Genomic DNA, 23,823 nt, shown 5'->3' with positions numbered 1-23,823 from the left:
AGCAAAGCTGAATAAAACTCAATAAAACACACAATTTCATACAAATTAAACATATTGATTAACCATTATGCTCAACTTGGATTAGTTCAATCAGAGGAACTCATTATGCAATATAACATCATTTTTTATGCCAATTTGAATCTACCTTTAAGAAGGAATGGAGGTACTAAATCTTCAGTCCCTAAAATCAGATATTAAAAGCTTTTAAAAAAAAAAAAAAAAAATTGATGGAAAAGATGATGGCTCTCTACAGAACTCTGCTGAGGAAATCAATATTAGGAATAAAGAAATGAATACCAGTGTCCAATACAGGTACCACAAAAAAAAAAATTGACTATGTATCTGGTTATCAAATCTCCAGTTGACTTCAGACACTGATCAATTTACCAGATGTCCATCATTTGCATACCAACATTTTTTGGGTCATGATTTGGACTTGAGGTTTGTGTGCTTGTAGTGTGAATAAAAGCTCTCATGACTGGAGGGAGAACAAATGCTTTTATTAGCTTATAACTATGGGTTGGGTCTTGCAGCAGTCTTTGGAAGGGTTCTGGGTTTAGGTGGGAAACAAGGGTTATATGTGAGCAGATGGGGGTGGAGCCAGCCATCAGCACAACACATTACCAGTAAATCCCAGTTCACTGCATTCAACTCTTCCAGCAGAATTTAGGGTCTGTGAATGAAGACTGAGAATATGGATTCTGAAAAAAAGTTTTAAAACAAAAAGTTATTTACATATTTACAGATTTAAATGGTCTATGTGGTCTGGAGATCTTGGTGGAGTGCCTAAGCACTGGGGGGCTTTGGACTCCATGGGTCTCCTGGTCCCCATGTGAGGGAGGAGAGGCAGGCTGGATCTCTGGCTCAAAGGTGGAGGAGGATACACTTTCCTCCTGAACCGGATCCCCTGAGGCCCTGACTGGGGGCGGCGAGAATGAGCTCTGTGGCTCACAGGGTAATTGAGGCAAAAGACTCACTGTTCCAGCTGGTGCCAGGTCCCTGATAGAAACTCTTTCCTCTCTGCCATCCAGATGCTCCACATAGGTGTACGTAGGATTGGCATGAAGCAGTTTCACCTTTTCCATCAGGGGGCAGGGGGTCGATCTTGCTTCTCCTTGCATGCTTCCTGAGAAGAACTGGACCTGGAGTTGTAAGCCAAGTTGGGAGTGTAGTTCCCAATGCCAACCTTCTTTCAAAATTGAATAGGAGCTCGTGAGGGGTAGTGTTTGTCACAGTACATAGTAGGGACCGAATGGAATGGAGCATCATAGGAAGGACTTTCTGCCACCGTGAGCCTGGAAGTCCTTTTGACCAGGGCCAGTTTGATAGCCTTCCAGACTGAGGCATTGTCCTTTTCAACCTGCCCATTCCCCTGAGGTGGTAGCTAGTAGTTTTGCTGGATGCGATGTGAATGGAAGAGGGAAGGGGTCGAGAGTTGGAGGAAAGGAGACAGAGGGATAAGGAATAGAGGAAGAACAGGGAACAGACTAGCAGAAACTGGTGAAGTCCATGATAATATCATCTGGTTGGAGAATGCCCAGATGGAATGTTAGGTTTTGCTCTTCCAATTTATGTTAGGCCCATGTTGGGCCATAGATAGACACATCGGCTATGTTGTAAAAATTTTGAATCTATTGCAAGTGGTGTTCCCGTTTTGGCCTTCTCAACATTGGAGAGACTAGATACAGACTGGGAGATCACTGAGCACCTTTGCTCTGTCCGCATCAAGGTTAGGGATTTCTCAGTGGCCAACCATTTCAATTCTGTGCCCCATTCCTGTGCTGGCATGTCCGTCCATGGCTTCCCTCCCTTATTCACCAATTACTTCTTGCCTGTGAACCTCCCCTTGCCCTTTCCTCACACCATTTTATTCAGACACTTGCCTATATTTTGCTTATGCCTTGATGAAAGCTCAGGCCTGAATCGTTGGTTGTGTATCTTTTTTTTTGGTATTTTAATTACATTGTTTGACCAATTGAGTTTCTCCAGCCTGTTCCACCATTGAGGTCTTGGTTGGATTATTCTCTCAGGGTCCTCACCCTCGACCTTACCACCATGGGTGGCCCTCCCAGGAGCATAGCTCCAGATGGCATAGCTCTTGGCATCTCAGCACCACACAAGCTTCTCCACCATGACAAGGTGTCAATCCACAGAGAAGTAATAGAATGATGCCAGCTCCCGAGAATTGAACTACACTTGCATTCTTGTGAGGAGGACTTAATGAGCATTAGAAGGAGCAAGCTACAGAAGTTCCTTCCAATCAAAAATGAAATTCTTGATACATTGCATTGCCAGAACCCACATGTGAAATGTCTTGGAGCATATTATTTGCACAAATAGTGAAGATTTTTTTTTCAAACAAAAAAAAACTGCCTATGGAAACTTTTCACCAAATTCTTCCTGCAGAAAATTGCCCTCAATGAAAATTTGCCTAATGGACTGGCAAAGTCCTAATTGGATTGGAAACCTCTCCTTTGGTCTGAGCTTTCAACTGGGAAAGTATTATATGTCATTATTTTACTAATTAAATATCAATTGTTCACTTTCGAGTACCATTTTACAGCACTAATTCTAGAAGATGCAATGAAGGAATTACCTGGCTTTAGAACGCAAAACTTAATGGCACATTACAGGCCTTTTGGCCCACAACCTTACATTGAATTATATAAATCTACTCAACAAGCTTTACATTCTACTTTTTCTTGTTTCCATGTGCCTATTGAAATCATTTAAGTGTCCTCATTGTACCAGCCATCACCACCCCTGGCAATACATTCCAGGAACCGACTACTCTGTTTAAAATACTTGCCACTGATGTATCCCTTAATCTTTCCTCCTCTTTCCTCTGGTGTATGCTAGTTTTGTCCCAAGGGGTGCGGATTGTCAACCCTATCTATGCCTCTTGTAGACCTTTAAGTCACCTCTCGTCTTTCTTTGCTCGAATGACAAAAGCCCTAGTTCTGTCAACCTTGCCTCGTTAGACATGTTCTCCAATACCAGCAGCATCCTGGTAAATCTTCTCTGCACCCACTCCATAACTTTCATATCCTTCCTGTAATGAAGAAATCAGAACTGAATATAATGTTCCAAGTGTGATCTAACCAGAGTTGCAACATCATCGAATGGGTACCTGGAATGCATAGCCAGGGGTAGTGACGGCTGTACAATGAGGACACTTAAATGAAGACCAGCATACCATAAGCCCCTATCAACCTGCACAGCAACCTTGAGAGAGCTATGGATTTGGACCCCTTGGTCCTCTATTCTTCCACAGTGTTAAGAATCCTGCCATTAACGATGTAGTCTGCCTTCAAGTTTGGCTCTTCAAAGTGCATTACTTTACGGTTATCCGGATTGAACTCCATTGACCACTTTTCCACCCAATTCCGCATTGTATCAATATCCTGCTGCAACTTTGAAAACCTACACTATCGACAACTTATACTATCTACAACCTCTCCAACCTTCACATCATCTGCAAGCTTGCTGACCTATCCCTCTGTCTCTTTGTCCTGCTAATCTGTGTTCCTTCTTGTATAACCAAATAAACTTTGATCCAATCATTTTTTCTTGTTCTTTGACAATGATAATAACCAATGCTAAAGTTCATCATCAGCTGTATTTTGGTTCACTTGTAATCAATATGAAGCTCATAAATTTTCATCTTAAAAAAATATTTTACAAAGCAAGAATTTTTTACAGCTATGAGGATATGTAAACTGGATTAACAGAGTAAAAGTTAAATTACCACATGAGAGTGAAACAATGTAATAAATGTAAAAGGACAGATAAGTACAGAATTCACAGTTGTAGTAAATTCAAAATAAAATTTGATATTCCTCTAGTATAGATGGATCTTTGGTGGTCCTCCACACTCCTGTTCGGCTCTGAATCATGGGTCCTCTACCGGCATCACCTACAGCTCCTCGAACGCTTCCATCACCGCTGTCTCCGCTCCATCCTCAACATTCATTGGAATGACTTCATCACCAACATCGAAGTACTCGAGCTGGCAGAATCCGCAAGCATCGAATCCATGCTGCTGAAGACCCAACTGCGCTGGGTGGGTCACGTCTCCAGAATGGAGGACCATCGCCTTCCTGAGATCGTGTTATATGGCGAGCTCTCCACTGGCCACCGAGACAGAGGTGCACCAAAGAAGAGGTACAAGGACTGCTTAAAGAAATCTCTTGGTGCCTGCCACATTGACCACCGCTAGTGGGCTGATATCGCCTCCACCGTGCATCTTGGTGCCTCACAGTTCGGCGGGCTGCAACCTCCTTTGAAGAAGACCGCAGAGCCCACTTCACTGACAAAAGACAAAGGAGGAAAAACCCAACACCCAACCCCAACCAACCAATTTTCCCTTGCAACCGTGCCTGCCTGTCCCGCATCGGACTTGTCAGTCACCAACGAGCCTGCAGCAGACGTGGACATACCCCTCCATAAATCTTCGTCCGTGAAGCCAAGCCAAAGAAAGAAGAGTAGTTTAATGGCTAGGTTTATTTGTCAGATTATACGTAGTACAGTAAGAAGGGTTCTTTGTTAACGGCTCATAAGACCATCAGACGAGCAGGCGGAATTAGGTCATTTGGTCCATCGAGTCTGCCCTGCCATTCCTTCATGGGAGATTTACTATCTTTTTAATCCCTTTCTCCTGCCTTCTCTCTTGCTGTTTTCACACAGAGATCTCAGTAAATTGGCATGTTAATGACCCGTGATTAAATCCGGGTCAGATCGGAGCGTTCACACTGAACCAAGAAAAGCCGGTTCAGTGCGACATTTACACTTTACATCGGCTCTGATACTACCTACCTTGGTGGTTAAGTACCAGGATGAAAATGACCTCCCCCATCCTGTGTTGGTTGTGTTCACACAGGTAAGTGAAGTGGTAAAAAGACAAAATACCGGCTTTCAGGGACAGTGTGAAAGCACCTAAGTAACCCTTGATTCTCTTCCTAATCAAAAGTTTATCTTACCTATACTTAAATATATCAAATGATTTTTGCCATCAGTAGCAATGAATTCCAAAATTCACTGCCCCCTGAGTAGAGAAATTTCTCCTCATCCTTGTTCTGATGGGATGTTTTTGCATTCTGTGGCTGTGCCCTCTGGATCCAGACTTCCCCACCATAGGAAACATCTTCTCCACATCCATTTGATCTAGACCCTTTTGATAGGTTTCAATGAGATTTTCCCCTCCACCTCCCCATCTTTTGAAACTCTCAACAAGTACAGTACCAGAGCATCCAACACTGCTCATGGAGAGAAGTATCCATTATGTTTTGATTTGTAGTCATGATCCTCTAGCCTTCGATCTTGAACAGAGCATCTGCCATACCACACTGTGATGTATCCACCAGGTATGCTTTTCATGATGCATCAGATCAGAATAGTATGGAGAGGTTCAAGAGCCTGGTAGTTGGTTGGTGGGGGGGTGGCGGGGAAGGGTAGGGGAAGAATCTATTCTTGGATTGGAGAGAACTGACCTTCAGGCTTAATTATCTCTTGCCTGGAGGTAGCCGTGATAAGAGATTGATGAGGATCCTTTGTTTTGTCTGCCTTCTTGAGCCCGCATCTCCTATGTATATCATCAATGGATGGAAGATCGGTGCCTGTGTGAGCTAGGCTTGACACTTCTGTATTTCTGGGGTTTTTACTTTCCAAGGACAGCACATGATGCAACTTATCAGAACATCTGTAAATTTCATTGTTGTATTCAACAGCATGCTGAATATCTGCAGACTCAAAGTAAAAGCACGAATCCTCAGTCTTCAGGAACTGCCATTGATTAATATTTTGATAAAGTTAGGCAATGCATAGTTTAAAGTCAAGATCTCACATTAACATATTTATGTGACATCATGAAAGAAAATTATAGAATTGCCAGCAACTGAATAATTATAGCTCTAGCACTGAGAATGTAACCAAGTAATATAAAAATAATTTGTGCAAGACTTTGGCATACAGGCTTCAAAAATCTGTAGTTCTGCATTCCTTGAATGACCAAAAGTACTTGGGACTAGAAAGCAAGACTTGTAATTTAGTTACTGTGATCACATTTCCTTTTTTCTTTTCAAAAAGAACTATACAGCAAGATTATAACTTGCACTGATTTCTTTTTTTTAATTTTCCCCATAACATCACTGTGATTTTGATGTAATAAGCGAAGAATATTTAATCCCTGTACTTGAAATAAGTATTTGGTACAACTCTTTTTTCACATGTTGATGCTCTTCAAGCTAACAAATTCAAATTTTGTTGCAAGAAACAGGAATATAAATTAACTTTACAATCCTGTGCAGAATTAAATAAGTTTTGCATTATAGTTGGCATCTTTCAAATAGCCATTTGACATGCACAAATCAACCAGTCCTGTTTCTCCTTTTGCAGAATGGACCAAATAATTTAATGATCCACATTCTCACACAATTGTTCATCTCATTTGATGCCAGTTTTGATTGGTGGTTGTGGTTGGATTAGCAGAGGGAGATGATTTTAGAGGGGAGTTGCAGGAAAACTTAATTGCAGAGTGAATATGTAATTAAACTATAAAGTGCATAGCTATGAGGTAATACATTTTGTTTGAGAGAATGGGAGCAGAGGATAGAGGAACAGAGGAATCCAAATGTAGTTATCCAACTTAATGATTTTAAAAATAGCTTGTAAATGTCTTAGATATTCTACAAGAAGAATGTTAGATGACCAAGCTATGATCTGCACACATCTTTGTAATTAGAAAAAAAAATTGATTGAATAGATTTAGTGATGTTTTCATAAATATATTCAAGAGGTAATTGCATATATAAATGGAAGGAAAAGAATGATGTTGATAAAATTGGATGAAGTTGAAATTTCAGTGGAACATATTACAAAGAGAATTGTCCACTTTGGTTCTATTAATAATTTATAATTCTAATTTTAATTTTTGTGATTTATCTGGGGACAAATTAGATGTTTTTGTCCAATTAGTTGCAAAACTGTAAATAAATGTATACATTTTGATCGGATTTGTTTTCTCCATCCATGTAAGTGGTTATCACTGTATTAACTATTGAATTATTGGGCTGCTGCTGTGCTTGCCATAGATGGCTGTATTTGTTTTCAAGATTAAAATTTTTCCTACTAATTAGATTAACAGTACGATTTGTAATTATTGTCACTTGATTGCAGAATTAAATAATAATGAAGTATACGTGGGTCTGACAATGAATCTTTATTGAGAGAAAATTATAGTTGCTGGACATGAGGAGAAAATATTCTCATTAGCCTTTCTAATTAGTAGTGCTTATCAGAATAAAATATTGTAGATCAGGCAGTGTGTGCTGTAAAAATGATTAGGATGAAATATCTCTTACAAAGTTTAATTTTGATATTCTGGTTATTATGTAGCAATGGCCAGTAAATTTGATGTGGAAGATTTCTAGGCTAAAGCATTACACTGCACTGAATATTTCTCTCTCATTTGTCTTTTATTACACAGTCTTCCTAATGTCAGCTGAACATTAATTATCTATGTTGGAACCCATACATGATCATTCCAGTAAAAAAAAACTAATTTGAATATGTTTCAAGCAGAAATTAGTATTTATCCCAGTGTTCATCTTCTTCAGAGTGGGTCAAGTAAAAGGAATAGAAATATTTTGGTCTATTGAGTTTATTCATTTGTATGCCTCCACCCCATTTATTATCTAATCCAGACCAACTCTGTTAATTCACAACAAAAACTGGTCTTCAAACATGTCTGTGCTCAATCTTTTACTCCATGAAATCGCATTATCTCAATATTGCATATTTGTAAGTACTAAGTAGCATCCAGTTGTTGACCATTAGAATTCCTCGCTCCCTGTTTATGTGCTATCTGAGTTAATAGATGAAGTAATGTTCTGATCTATTTTCCTTACCATGAATTACTGTTGGACTGGCCATTATTCCTTGGCAGTTAGGCCCACGAAGCAACAAATCATAAACATTTGGAGAACTGGGCATCCCATGAATAGAAATATGAAGTCTTTTCAGAATACATGGAACAGATGTACTTTTAACAATCTGTGGCAAAGCTTCCTCAATAATTCACTGAAATACCAGTGCAGGTTGTGTATTTAACTCTGTAGCCATTTTGCAACAAAAAAAAGACTAAATCTTTTTTTAAAAAACTTTTAAGTTTAGACAGAGTATGGTAACAGGCCTTTCGGCCCATGAGCCTAATGCTGCCCTAATTACACCAAATTAGCCTACAACCCCATTGTGTTTTGAAGGGTGAGAGGAAACCGATACAAAGGGGAGAATGTGCAAACTCCTTACAGACCTTTGAGTCAATCAGCTGTTTTGTGCCCCTCACACATGAAAGCTGACCAAATTTAATTATGGCATTAAGAACCAAGAGGAATGGTAATGCACAATTTTAAGTTAAAGGAATGTTGAGGGAGCTGAAGTTTTAACTATTTGTTTCTTTCTCTGAACCTCTGTGGTCAGGCTGTCAATAAGATTTACAAGGTGACACATTCATTTTTTTTTTAAATTTAGATGTACACCACGGTAACAGGCCACGTAGGCCTATGAGTCTGTGCTGCCCAATTTACACCCAATTAACCTACAACCCCCCCCCCCCCCCCCAGCCACCATACATTTTGAACGGTGGGAGGAAACCAAGGCCCCCAGGGAAAACCCACACAGACACATGGAGAATATACAAACTCTTTAAAGACCGTGTGGGATTTGGACTGCAGGCCTAATCACTGGCGCTGTAAAGGCATTATGCTAACTGCTACACCAACCGTGCTGCCCAGGAAGAACAGTAATGATTTTCTCAGTCTGTGTTTCTAAATTTAGATAGAATAACATTTTCTTAATGGCAGGGGATGATTGAGAACAAATAGAACATGTAGAATATCTATTTTCATTTTTCTTCATTTTCTACCTTGTTATTTTCAGGTAAATTGAACTATGACGCTGCCACAAAACAACAGCATTTCTTGACATGATCATGACAATAAATTTTGATTCAGATTCCGAAAGGAAGAAGTGGAAGAGAATCGCTGCTGCACCTGTAAAGACTGTTTGGGTCCTTGAATGATGGGAAGGGAAGAGAGGAAAAGACTGCTGCCATTCCCCCTTCATTGGTCTGGAAATTTGGCCAAATGATGGGGGTATGATTGGTGAGAAGAGAAGGAGTCATGAATTGAATAAACTCTTTGAAATGTTGAATGGAAGCAAGAGAGGTGTATGTGTTTGGTTCTAGAATCCTGTTGGAGTTGGTGGAAAATGCAAAGGATATTTAATTGAATTTAGAGTCTGGTTGAATGAAAGGTTCAGACCAGGAGAACATGGCAGGAGGAGTAAGGTGAATGGTAAGGGTAATAAGCAAGAGGTTGTCAAGGACTTCATTTCAAGGTTAAGGGATTACCTTCTTCAAGAGGAAGGAAGAGAGTGTTGAATATCTCATCCGAAATTATGCAATGGAGACAGAAATGGGAGAATGGAAAGTCCTTTCAGGAGCCAGGGTAGTCTTGTAATGAATGTTATTGGCTAACTAATCTCCTGAGATGGAATCGAAGAGATGCAGAAAGGGAAAGCAGTATCAGAAATTGACCTTAATGGTGTCATAAGAAAGATGTCGAAAGATAAATTGGCCCATAACTTTTTCTAATGTTAGTCCTATTTGTGAAGTTGTAAATCACAAATGGCTTCTCTAACTCATTTGTTTTGTTATTTCCCTATGTTGAGGTATTGGATAGATATTTTAAAAAGACTTTGTCAACTATACTGGATATTAGTTTGCAACCTAACCCATTGACTTCTTTCTTTTTTTCTTTGGCTTGGCTTCGCGGACTAAGATTTATGGAGGGGGTAAATGTCCACGTCAGCTGCAGGCTTGTTTGTGGCTGACAAGTCCAATGCAGGACAGGCAGACACGGTTGCAGGGGAAAATTGGTTGGTTGGGGTTGGGTGTTGGGTTTTTCCTCCTTTGCCTTTTGTCAGTGAGGTGGGCTCTGCGGTCTTCTTCAAAGGAGGTTGCTGCCCGCCAAACTGTGAGGCGCAAAGATGCACGGTTTGAGGCGATATCAGCCCACTGGCAGTGGTCAATGTGGCAGGCACCAAGAGATTTCTTTAGGCAGTCCTTGTACCTTTTCTTTGGCACACCTCTGTCACGGTGGCCAGTGGAGAGCTCGCCATATAACACGATCTTGGGAAGGCGATGGTCCTCCATTCTGGAGACGTGACCCACCCAGCGCAGCTGGATCTTCAGCAGCGTGGACTCGATGCTGTCGACCTCTGCCATCTCAAGTACTTCGACGTTAGGGATGAAAGCGCTCCAATGAATGTTGAGGATGGAGCGGAGACAACGCTGGTGGAAGCGTTCTAGGAGCCGTAGGTGATGCCGGTAGAGGACCCATGATTCGGAGCCGAACAGGAGTGTGGGTATGACAATGGCTCTGTATACGCTTATCTTTGTGAGGTTTTTCAGTTGGTTGTTTTTCCAGACTCTTTTGTGTAGTCTTCCAAAGGCGCTATTTGCCTTGGTGAGTCTGTTGTCTATCTTGTTGTCAATCCTTGCATCTGATGAAACGGTGCAGCCGAAATAGGTAAACTGGTTGACCGTTTTGAGTTTTGTGTGCCCGATGGAGATGTGGGGGGGCTGGTAGTCATGGTGGGGAGCTGGCTGATGGAGGACCTCAGTTTTCTTCAGGCTGACTTCCAGGCCAAACATTTTGGCAGTTTCCGCAAAACAGGACGTCAAGCGCTGAAGAGCTGGCTCTGAATGGGCAACTAAAGCGGCATCATCTGCAAAGAGTAGTTCACGGACAAGTTTCTCTTGTGTCTTGGTGTGAGCTTGCAGGCGCCTCAGATTGAAGAGACTGCCATCCGTGCGGTACCGGATGTAAACAGCGTCTTCATTGTTGAGGTCTTTCATGGCTTGGTTCAGCATCATGCTGAAGAAGATTGAAAAGAGGGTTGGTGCGAGAACACAGCCTTGCTTCATGCCATTGTTAATGGAGAAGGGTTCAGAGAGCTCATTGCTGTATCTGACCCGACCTTGTTGGTTTTTGTGCAGTTGGATAATCATGTTGAGGAACTTTGGGGGGCATCCGATGCGCTCTAGTATTTGCCAAAGCCCTTTCCTGCTCACGGTGTCGAAGGCTTTGGTGAGGTCAACGAAGGTGATGTAGAGTCCTTTGTTTTGTTCTCTGCACTTTTCTCCCAGAATCACAGTGCGGCTTTCGCGCAAACAGAGGAACTACTGACATGATCTTTGCCCTCAGACAGCTAACCCATTGACTACACTTTTTGGAATTACAGTTCCAGAAGTGGGACAATTTCCCACTTCCATACATTGAGTTGTAACTGTTGGCTAAAACAGCTATCTTATTTAAATGGAAAGATTCTAATCCACCTACTTGAACTCGATGGTTTTCTCAAATTATGTCATGTTTAAGTTTAGAGAAAGTTAGGAGTCGTAAATTTGATACTTCTGTTAAATTTGAAAAGATGACAATCTTCTATAAATTAGAAAAGTATTATGATTTTACATTCTGGACTATATTTAATTTTATTTGTTTTTTTTTCTTTGTTGGTGAAGACCAGACGATTAATTTTTATTAATAAATTCTCAGGATAGGTTGCTCAGTCTTTTTTTTGATTAGGTGGAGTTTTATGATTTTTTTGAAGATTTCAGTTTGAGGAGATGAAAACACTCGTTAATTGTGGTGTAATGCAGTATGTTATATCGTATGATGTTGCATAGTGATTTTTTTCCCCTTAATTATGTACTCCTATTCCTATATATTGCTTACATATATGGTTAATGAAAAGATTGAAACAAGAAAAGAAGAAAGAAGCCTCTATCTTTATGGGTCCCACCATCCAGGTCATGCCTTCCTCACTCTGCTACCATGGTTGGGGGGGGGGGGGTGTGGAGAGAAGGTACAGGAGGCTGAAGACGAGCACTTAGTGCCACAAGGATAGCTTCTTCCCCTCTGCCATTAGATTTCTGATTGAACAATGAACCATAGACCCTACCTTTCTTTTTCTGCATTATTTTTATTTTGTGATGTGGTTTAATACAAATGTTTGTACCATGACGCTGCTGGAAAAACAACAAATTTTATGACATGTTCATGACAATAAATTCTGATTCCATAATTAATTGATCATCCTCTACCTTTCAATTAAGTGCCACCATATCTTCCCCTCCTCTCTTTCAGCTTCATGTTTCCCTCCAAGTCGGACACACACTGCTATTTCTGCCAAAACCTATTCTTAAATTCATACACTTCATTGAAATTATGGGCAATGACACACCTGCCCTTTTAAGTCCATTCCTCTCTCCATCCAGGGACCTTTCAAGATAAGTCACTTGTGCTTCTTCCAGTTTAGTAATCCTGAAGGTGTGGTCTCTTCTCTACTGGAGAAGCTGAATGTTAGATGAACAATCAGCAGAACATTTCTTTTCAGATAGAAAGATGACTTTTGAGTCTCCAGTTGGCTGACACTTTAATTCTAAAGACTCAATCCTACTTCCAGTCATAGCTCACTTTTTTTGGCCTCTTGCAGTGTACAGTGAAGCCTAACTTAAGAGCAAGGAACGACACCTTGTCTTTCATGAAACCATAGAAAATTACAGCACTAAAAAAAACCCTTTGCTGCCTCTAGTCTGCGCCAAACTATTATTCTGCCCAGTGCCATTCCATATCCCTCTATTCCCCACCCCATACATGAACCTGTTCAAAATTTTCTTAAATGTTAAAATTGAACTCCCATTTATCACTTCAGTTGACAGCTTGTTCTATACTCCCACCACTCTCTGTGTGAAGCAATTTCTCCTAATATTCTCTCTAAGCATCTCATGCTCTTCACCCTTAACCCACGTCGTCAGGTTTGTATCTCTCCTTATTGCCTAATACTGAATTCAAAAAGTTCAATTCATGAACCTTTCTAGTTTGCAACATGACTGATTGGTTTTGATTAAAATGAGGGAATTCTCATGTTTGTGGGAAGAGGTCTTGGGTCCACAGTAAAGGGTTGTCCTGCAGGGTTATTAGATCTGTTTTCTTCTCTCCATGGGCATTGCTTTGTCTGTTGGGTGTTTTTTAGCATTGGCTGTTTGTGTTTCAAATTGCTGACTTTCTGCTTTTAGATTCCTGACAAATTTTAATCTGACGAGTAAAACATGAAAGTCTGTAAAGCAGTTCACACAGTGTCCTTTATATAGCAAAGATAAAGATACATAACCAACATTTCAAGCTTGAGCCCTTCATCAAGGTATGAAAAGAAGTAGACAGGCACCTAAACAAAATGGCGAGGGGCTATTGTGACTACTCTTTTCCACTCTTCACTAATGTTGCTTGACCAATATGATTTTTGAGTAGTTTCCCTTGTGTTGCATATCTAGCTACTGCTGTGTTCTGTATTTCACAGTAACAGCATTTTTTTTTGGCTTATTTCCTTTTAATTACTCATTCAGCCAGATTAGTTTTCATCCATTTTCTCTGGATCTCCATCTTCTCACTCTTTCCGATTTTTTTTTTGCATCTAAAAACATACTCCCTGTTTTCTAAATTTGTTTTCCAGATCTGACAAAAAATTATTAATCTGAAATGTGATAATTTCTCCATCCAAAAATGCAGCTAAATCGTGTCAATATTTCCCCAGTGTTTTTGACTTTTATTCCAAATTCACGGCATCTGCAATTTTTCTCCGGTCTTTGACATTTTGGAACCTGATGTGCAGCTCGTGAAAATCTGTGGTCCATGAAAGACAAATGCAGTCCAAATAATATAATTCAAGCCTAATTCGTGTGTTTTGGGAGCCAGGTGGTTCAGAGATTTCAGAAGCAAGATTAATAGGCTGTGGCTGAGGAGGTGTAAGGTTACTTGGTATTGAACACAATGAAAGGCTGTGGAAGCCACTAATTACAGCCAACATTGTTTGGCTGTTGAAGAACACTCCATTAATTATGATAAAAACTTGTCAATCACCAGAAGATATTTTCTTATTTGAATTGGTGACATTTTTGATTTTTTTTTTCCCCCCAGATATTTCTAGATATGACTTTTGGAGCAGGAGGCCATACAAAGGCAATCCTTTCCCAAGCCCCTGACATCACAGTGTTTGCCCTTGATAGAGATCCAGTCGCCTATGAAATTGCTGAACAAGTTTCACAAGCCTATCAGTAAGTTCCATATTTGCCAGGTTGATGTTGTAATCATATTTTAAAATATGTGAATTGTAGTCTGTATGTTCTAATTGAAGCTATGTGGTCATTCTGAATGATTAAGCAAATAAAAATTAGGAGATTTGTAATTAAGTACAAATAATTAGCATCTTCCAATTCCCGTAACTGCAATTTTGTATGGGTTTTAAGAAATAGTTTGTGTTCTGTTAATGTTTCTTTTAAGTAAATTACCTTTGGATGCGAGTTGTCTTGTGGTCTTTCACCAAATGTCAGAAATTAATATTGATATTTTTACAATTGAGTTATTTGTATCCTAACACTAAATGTGTTAGCTGCTTCACTGCTGTAATTTGTTTTTATCACTGAATCAGAAAATTGTATAATTTTGATCTGAAGAATTGATGGCTTCATCTCTAGAGTCCATACTGGGAGTCAGTGATGCACACACTAATCTCTTAAAATAAGCTTTTTGAGCCTTTTACACCAAAGTACATTTGTCAAGATGTTTGAACTCCAATTCAAACCTTTATTGTTGTTGATGTAAATAGCTGCTAATTTTATTTTTGTAGAACTTTAAGATGCCTCATTATTTAATGGATGAATATGCTGTTTAATCTGATGTTGAGATAGATGGTCTGAATTGGAGTTAACTTGGCTGTGGAGAGCCCAGTTGCACAGTATTCTCTGGGAATTCGAGTTGAATCAGGGCGAAGACGTTTATTCCAGATTGAATTGGTATTAACTTGCTCTCTTTCCATCACTTCAAAGTGTTTATTGTCATGTGCATTAAGGAACTGTGGGGGGGGAACTCTTTTTCTTGCTACCCAGGCAAGTCAGCAGGTAATGGAAAAATGAAACAAAGGCCTTTCTGAAACACAAAGTTCTGTGATTCATCTCAATTTGAGTGGTGACATTTTAACAAACAGAACTGTTCTGGCAGATCCATTGTTTTCACTTTCTCCTGCCCAACTGAACTTTTCCTTGTACCTTAACACCAACTTGTCCCCCATCAATTAGTCCTTTCCCTCCTACGTGCAAGACACCACCAGGGCTCAACACTTCTTTGAAGAATTCCATTTGTGACAGAGTATGTTGTGTTTTATATTGTATTTTATTTCGGGAGATAAAGTGTGACAGCTTTTTTTCATATAGGTCACATACAAACATTTTAAAACGGATCTCATTTAAAATACTGGTGCTCTGTTCAAGCTAGATAGGCAGGTTCCAAATGCCTTTGCAAAAACCTTGAAGAGTGCCCAAGGGACTTCACTAATGGATTGTTGTTTTGAAAAACTCGTCAGAGCCGCATTCTGTCTGAATGCTGTTTGCTGTTCTAAGAGGGTCATGTGGTTTTGCAAGCAGAGAGAATAAAACAAGCTTTTCTTGGGGGGAGAGTGAGAGAGAGAGAGAATTCAGTTCTGTAGTTTTTACAGTTCAGCAACAACAGTTGGGACTGGAACAGGGCAAACTTGTGGAAAAATCCCATTTTGAAGGTGAGTTGTGAGTGCTTAGTTAAGCCTGGTCAAGGCCCTTATGGTTCATGCAAGAACTGTCTAATATTTCACTTGGGATAAGAGAAACAAAAAGGAATTCTGTGTTGACCTGAATGAAAGAGGTTATCATCTGGAAAACCCTGATGGGGCAAGTTTCTTTGGCAAGACACTGATTAAAATGGAATCAGTTATGGGTGTCCAATGAACAACAAATCTCTCTCAAAACTGACAAGAACCTTCCTAAGCGGTAACCATTTTCCTTTCAAGCACCAAAGCCTGGTGAACTTCATGAATGTTAAATTCTGTACACAGTATAAGAATTGGCTGCAACCAGTAAACCTGGAGGAATGAAAAGTGAGATTGGACTGTGAATCAAAGAACATTTCTGATCTTACATGCACATTACATACATGTGCACTGAGAATTAGAAGAGGGTTAAGTTAGGTTAGTTAAGTTAATAGTGATAAGTTAAAGTGTGATTCTGTTTTCATGTTTAAAGATAATTAAAAGCAACTTTTGTTTGAGTAACCATTTGTCTTGCTTAATATCTATTGCTGCTGGGCTTTGGGTCCTCTGGGCTCGTAACACAATTCTCTAGCCCCCAGTGCCTCATCTTCACCATGGATGTGCAATTCCTTTACACATTCATTCCCCAACAGGAAGGCTTAGGGACCCTTCACTTTCTTGAATGTAGAGCTGTTCAGTCCCCATCTACTAATACTCGGCTTGGTGGAATTTGACCTGACCCTTTACATGTCTCCTTCAACTCCCATTTTCTGTACATCCAGTGTATCATCATGGGCACACACATGGGTCCCAGCTATGCCTGTTTTGGACATGTGGAACAATCCCTGTTTCAGTCTTACTTGGGTACTCTTCCCCAACTGAGCCTATAGTAAATTTTATTAGTGCTTTCTCTTCTACCTGTAGAAAATTCAACAATTTCATTAACTTTAGTGCCAACATCGATCTTACCCTTGTATAAACCCAGACTCTCTCCCTTTCCTGGACCTCTCTGCCTCTATCTCAGGATGCAAAACTATCCATGGACATCTATTACAAACTCTCTGACTCCCACAGTTACTTGGATTATATCTTTTCCCACCTTGTCTTGTGCAAGGAAGAATCTCTGTCTCCCAATTCCTCTGCTACATCTATTCCTTGGATGAGACCTTCTACTCCAGGACAATCAAAATTTCTGCATTCTTTATTAACAAAGATTTTCCCTTCTGACATTGACAAAGCCTGAAACCATATCTCCTCCATTTCTCAAGCTTCTGCCTCACCCCACCTCCCCCAGGTTGAACAAGAACAGTGTTCCCCTGGGTCTTAGCCTCTTTATCTGACAGATTACCATCTCAACATCTTCCCCAACTTCAGCCCAAACCCTCACCACATATCCTGTCATGGCAGAAAGTGCCAATCAAGCTTGGCTCATCTCCCTCCATACCTTTTCTATCCATGTTCATGTTTAAATGCCTTTGAACTTTGCAATTGTCTCCACTCTGACAGCTTGTTCCATATACCCACCATTCTCTGTCTGAAGAAGATGCCCATCAAGCCCCTTTTTGATCTTACTCCTCTCTTCTCAAATCCATGCCCTCTTATAAATTCACCTCCCCCAAGAAAAAGACTATTTACCTTTTAAACTCTCACCTTCTCACTTCAGTTCATATCCTCTAATTTTGCCTTGGGGAAAAATATTCTGAATTTCTACCTTGACGATGCTACATAATTTTATGAAGTTTTATTGGCTAGCAATTAGGAAGGCAAATGGTAACCTTCATAGCGAGAAGATTTGTATCACCACATTCTTTTTCCTGGACACAAGTTATACAAGATATAGGAGCAGATGTAGACCCATTGGCCCATTGAGTCTGCTCTGCCATTCTAATCATGACCTGATCCATTCTCCCACTCAGCCCCACTCCCCTGCTTTCTCCCCCTAACCCTTGATGCCCTGATTAATCAAATACCTGTCAATCTCTGTCTTAAATACATGCAATGATCTCGCTTCCATGGCTGCCTGTGGCAACAAATTCCACAGATCCGCAGCCTTGACTAAAGACATTTTTCCGCATCTTTTTTTTTTAAATTGACTCCCTTTTATCCTGAAGTTGTCCTAGACTCCCTTACCATGAGAAACATGTTTGCCTCGTCTTCTGTCCAGTAAAAACACAATGCTGGAGAAACTCAGCAGGTCAAACAGTGTCCTTTATTTAGCAAAGGTTAAAAAAAAACACAATTGACACTCTATACCTTAATCAAGGTACAGAAAATGTCAGCAGGCTCCTGAATAAGGAGCAGGGGGGAAGCGTCATTGCAAAGGCAAGAGTTAATAGGTGGAGAAGGTTGGGCGGGCACAGCAGCAAGCAAGGGGAGAAGAGATGGTTAGGTGAATGGGGGGTGGTGTGGGGGAGGAGAGGAGAGCAGGTTAGCAGAAGACGGAAAAGTCTGTTAATGCCATTTGGCTGGGAGTGCTCAGGTGGAAAATCAGGTGTTGTTTCTCCAATTTACGGGTGGTCTTGGTGGGATAGTACGTGGGCAGACATGTGAGTATGGGAGTGTGACAATTGCAAAGTTCAAAGGCATTTAAACATGAACATGGATAGGAAAGGTATGGAAGGAGATGAGCCAAGCTTGATTGGCACTTTCTGCCATGACAGGATATGTGGTGAGGGTTTGGGCTGAAGTTGGAGCTGAAATGGTTGGCTACTGGGAGGTCTCTGTCACTGATGTGGACAGAGCAAAGTTGCTCAGTGAAATAATCTCACACTCTGCGCCCAGTCTCTCCGATGTAGAGAAGACCGCGAAGGGAGCACTGGATGCAGTAAATCAGTCCTACGGATACACAAGTGAACTGGAATTTTTCCATATTTTGATAAAGGGCTCAAGCCTGAAATGTTGGTTTTGTTTTTTTTCCTTTGCTATATAAAGGACACTGTTTGACCTGCTGAGTTCCTCCAGCATTGTGTTTTTACTTCAACCACGGTGTCGACAGATTTTCATGTTTTACTTCTCTGTCCAGGCCTTCCAACATTCGAAATGCCTCTGAGTTTCCCCCCTTCTTCCTTCTATACTCTAATTAGTACAGTCCAAGAGCTGACAAATGTTCCTTGTATGCTAACCCTTTCATTACTGGTATCACTCCAGTAAACCTTCTTTGAACCTTCTCCAATGCCAGAATGCCTTTTCTTAATTAAGACGCCCAAAACTGTACACAATATTTCCAACTGTGATCTCACCAGTGCCTTATAGAGTCTCATCATTGCATCCTTGCTCTTGTATGCTATTCCTACAGAAATGAATGCCAACATTGCATCCACTTTCTTCATCACTGACTCAACCTGGAAGTTAACCTTTGGGGCATTCTGTTCAAGGACTCCCAAGTTTCTTTGCAACTTGCAATTTTGAATTTTCTCCCCATTTAAATAATTATTTTCCCATCTTTATTCTACCAAACTGCATGACCATACGCTTTCTAACATCATATTTCATTTGCCACTTCTTTGCCTATTCTCCTAATCTATCCAAGTCTCTCTGCAGCTTTTATGAGTCCTCAACACCACCTGCCCTACCACCTGTTTTAGTGTCATCTGCAAATTTAGCCACAAAACTATCTATCCCATAATCTAAATCATTTCTATACAACGTTAAAAGAAGCGGCCCCAACATCAACCCCTCCGGAACACTACTGGTAATCGGTAGCCAATCAGAATAGGATCCTTTTATTCCAACTCAGTTTCCTGCTGATCAACCAATATGCTACCCTTGCAAGCATCCTTCCTGTAATTCCATGGGGGTTCCATCTTGTTTAGCAACCTTATGTAGCACCTTGTTGAGGCTCTGATAGCTCAGTGGTTAGAATACTGGTCTTGTAGTCCAGGGGTTGCGAGTTCATTCCTCGTGGGTCCTCATTTCTGAGAGGAGCGCTGGACAAATGGGCGAATCTTACGGTAGACAAAGTTAAATAATTTCAAGTATGTTACATTCTAAATGTAGTATTTTGTGACAATAATGGAATCTTTACCTTTAACTTTGCCTTTTTAAAGTCCAAATACACCTGCACTATCATGAACACCTTTAGTCTCCTTAAATGAGTATGGATTTATTTACTATTGAGGGAGTGCAACAAAGGTAAATCAGGCTGATTTCTGGAATGGTCATACTACAATACAAGGAGAGATTAGATTGACTAGATTTGTGTTCATTGGAATCTCAAAGTAAATGAGGGTTCCACTTCAATATTATAGAATGCTGACAGGGCTAGACATGCTGGCGTTTCTCTGGCTGAGATGTCTAGAATATGAGATTACTGTCTTTGGATGCAGGGTAAGAAATATAGAATTGCGGGTAAATTGAAATTCTTATTTTTTTTAAATTATGACCAGTGAATCAGTGGTGTAATGCAGAGAGTGGATAATTTTGCATTGACTGAGGATTTTGTGCTCATTCTGTCATCCAAATTTCCAAAAATGTTTCATATTGCAATAAAAAACATATAGAAAATAGGCCAGTGATTTTTTTTTTGTACAGATAAAGTTCTTCACCCAACATAGGGATTACCACTGTTAATTTGTTTTTGTGACCTGAATAAGGCGTCCTCTTTAGAGTTGATGTACTGGTATCTACAGCAAGTTCTATTAAAAGCAGAGTTGTTTCCTTAGAAAATTTAGTTAGAAGAGCATGTTTAAATTAGGAACATAGGAAGTAGGAACAGGAGTAGGCCAAAAATGGCCCATTGAGCCTGCTCCGCCATTCAGTACGATCATGGCTGATCGTCTCATAGCTATGTGGTCAGCAAATTCAATTCACAAGGGAATTTCCAAGTAATGACACAGAGGTTGGATATCGAATTGGTGGTTTCATGCGTGTGGAGATGCAGTAAAAGCTTTGTTTTGCTTGCTGTCCAGATAAGTCGTATATTTCTGTTAATATATAGTCAAAATATTCAGCCAAACTGGAAATGTTCATCTTCATAAATTGTTAAACTTGAACTTGAATCTTAAGCCTTTTACATGCCAAGGTAAAAGAAGAGAATGTTGTTCCTCAGGCTTATGATGAGCTTTATTGTCATCTTGGAGTAGAACTGATAGCTATAGTGATAGAAATTGCTGGAAGTTGGAGGTCACACTTGTGGACTGAAACTGAGTATTTTGGAAAGCATGATGATGGTAATTGCATCATGCAAAGTAAGTACAGACGGCTAATTGAAAGGAGAAAAAGATTGTTGTTTCACCTGATGTGTTTTTTGACAGCACAATGAGTGAGTTCCACACAGAAAGGAAGGACGTAAAAGAATAAATATTTCATCTCCTATAATTTTATGGGAAGATCATTGAGAAATGCGAACAATGTCTGCATAAATAACATTGTATATTCTGTATATATGATTTTTATAACTCCTCTAATGTCTCATTGAAAAATATTTACAACGCAACTGTCAGAATGAAATTGTTTTATTTTTTACATGTTAGCTTTTAATTTTACATTAAATCATCTACTGGTATTATAGATAGCTATGTTTTTTAAATCTGCATGCTGTTATAATTATGGTACTGCAATAATTTAATTCTTTGTACAATGTTCTTTCAGGTACAGTTGTTAAAAAGCAATTGATGAATAGTTCTCTCCAGAAGAAGTATTTTGAACTTGTTGAGCATTCATTTGAGCAGTTCAGAGGCATGCATACTGTACATGTGGGCCTTGGTCACAGTGATATCAAGCAAATGAATAATAGATAGTACTTCTGCTTTCTAAAATTATTTAGCTTACTGTTGTACTTTCTTTTTCACATGTTTTTCAAGAAGCCAATTATTGTGGGCAGTGGGGTGGGGGGGGTGGGGTGGTGTGGTAGGTAGGTGAGTGGATGTGGAAGGTGATGGTGGTGGTGACCTTCGGAGACCTTGGATATTGCTACTTGGAGGTGTTTTAGTATTTTCTAAAAATGGAGTTAATTCTGTTTGATAAACTTTTCTGTAGCATTGGATGTTTTTATAAAGAAACTGAAAAACTTCATGAAGTATAACTAACTTACGTCAGCACCATTGTCATGCCATCAGAGACCGTTAGCTGTATGTTTCTTTCGGGCAATTCATTTTCTGAGGCACTATTAAAAAATTCATGATTGATATGACCCACTGGGTTACATAGTTACATCAATGTAATTGCATATTTTTTTTATATAATTCAACAAGGTGGAAGACTCTGGACCCAAGTAAGCTTTTAGTATACGAGTTATGCTCTATGGCTTGATCTCATATGAATGTAAAAGGTATTCAATCTTGTAGTGCAAAAAAAAACTGTCATGCAATATGAATACATAACTTTACAAGAAAAAGTTGTACATTTGCCAGTGTAGACATTGAGGAAAGAATATTCATTCCCCGAGGCCATTTTTTTATTAGGAGATGGTCAAACATGCAATATTTAAATTAGTGTTTTGAAACTAGAAACCTTAGCTGTCATGGAGAACTCTATGGTTAGAGAGTATGCAGACAGAATAAATATAAGGTGTTGTTTTTCTAATTTGCAGGTAGCCTTGGTTTGGGAGTGCCCGAGGCCATGGCCAGATATATTGGTGTGGATCCTTGATGATTTCCTCCAAAATTATTTTATCCATTGTTTTGAATACTAATACGAGTATAGGGTAAATAGTAGTTATTTAATAATTTTAACCTGCTACTATTGTAAAAGTTGTGCCCATTTATGGAGTTAAGTATTTAAGTTAGTTCTTGTGTAATTCAATTATTCTTCAAGGTTGAACTGAAACTTTTTGTAAATATTTTATCTTGAGCCACAAAAAGACTAATTGATTGCAATCGTAATTTAGAATGAATTTTGAATTGATTTGTTTTCATTTGTAATATACTCCTCCCCTTTGAAATATTTGTCTAAACAGCCCTGTCACATTAAATGTTGTTTAGAAATGGCAAGTTCAACATTTTGTGAAAATACTAAATTTTACCACTTATCAAAAGCCATAAAGTATGCCATTTTAAATTATTTACAATTAATTTTCTGTTTTAAATTTTGTAATAAAAGAGAGTGGCTTATGTGATGGTAATTTACTCAGCTAAGTATTTTTAAGGCAGAAAATGTTTGACTGCCAAATTTAAATTTGACTTTAGATTAATGAAATTTGCTTGAACTATTTATTATGTCATAATTAATTTTGGACTCAAAACCTAATTTCATGTTTAGAAACAAATTTCACTGAATAATGTTAGTAAATGGAAGTGAATACTTTTTACACAAAGTTGGGATTTATTGTCCCAACTACATGCATGACATCCCTGAGATTTGTTTATCTGGGGGCCAGGCAGAATTTCTACTTATTGGTAACTGTAAACTGTAGTTGAGAAGAAATATGTATAAAGAGAGAGAAATGTAAACAGATGGTGCAAATACAGAAAAAAAAATTCAGTAATAAATAATGTGCAAAGTAAGAGCCCTTAAATGTGTCTGAGTGTTAAGGGGTCTGATGGTTGAGAGATGGCAACTGTTACTAATCCTGGTGGGACAAGTCCTGTGCCACCTATATTTCGTCTGACGGCAGCAGCAAGATCAGAACATGTCCTGGGTGCTGTGGATCCTTTATGATTGCTGCTGCACTCCAATGACAGCATTCCTTGCAGACACTCTCAATGATAGTTTTTCCTGTGATTGGCTATTTCCACTTGCTTTTGTAGGGCTTTCTGCTTAGAGGTGTTGGTGCTTCCATATCAGGCTGTGATGAAGCTGGTCAGCACACTTTCTGCTACTGTAGAATTTTACCATGGTTTCCAATAACAATGTGAACCTCCGGAAATTCCTGAGGAAGTAGAGGTGTGACGTGCTTTCTTCACTATGACAGTGAAATGATGGGTCTCAGAAATGTCCTCTGAGATAGCAATTCCTAGGAATTTAAATTTTCTCACCTTCTCCACCTCTGATTCCCCCCCCCCCCCCCCCCATGATCACTGAGTTGTATATACCTCTGGTTTTTCTTTCCTCAATATTTAATCAGCTTCTTGGTCTTGGTGACATTGAGTGAGAGGTTGTTCGTACACCAGTCAGCCAGGTTTTTAATATCTCCCGTATGCTGACTCATCCCCCCTTGAAACAGCTCACTCTAGTGGTATCATCAGCACATCTGTAAATGGTGGTGTTGTC

General features: G+C 39.6%; 1 protein-coding gene across 2 annotated transcripts in view; it reads left to right on the top strand.

Annotated features, from left to right (window-relative positions):
• The window catches only part of mettl15 (methyltransferase 15, mitochondrial 12S rRNA N4-cytidine), a 72,011-nt gene that overhangs the window by 24,170 nt on the left and 24,018 nt on the right, over positions 1-23,823 (top strand). For both annotated transcript variants that reach the window (XM_069905157.1, XM_069905147.1), the window contains exon 2: positions 14,037-14,173. In XM_069905157.1, coding sequence (XP_069761258.1) covers positions 14,037-14,173 — 137 coding nt within the window. The remainder of the gene's footprint in view (positions 1-14,036; positions 14,174-23,823) is intronic.

This window comes from Narcine bancroftii, chromosome 1 (genome assembly GCF_036971445.1).
Source record: "Narcine bancroftii isolate sNarBan1 chromosome 1, sNarBan1.hap1, whole genome shotgun sequence".
Taxonomy (NCBI): Eukaryota; Metazoa; Chordata; class Chondrichthyes; order Torpediniformes; family Narcinidae; genus Narcine; species Narcine bancroftii.
Note: the sequence above shows the minus strand (reverse complement) of the source record. Positions and strands in the feature narration are given on the sequence as shown.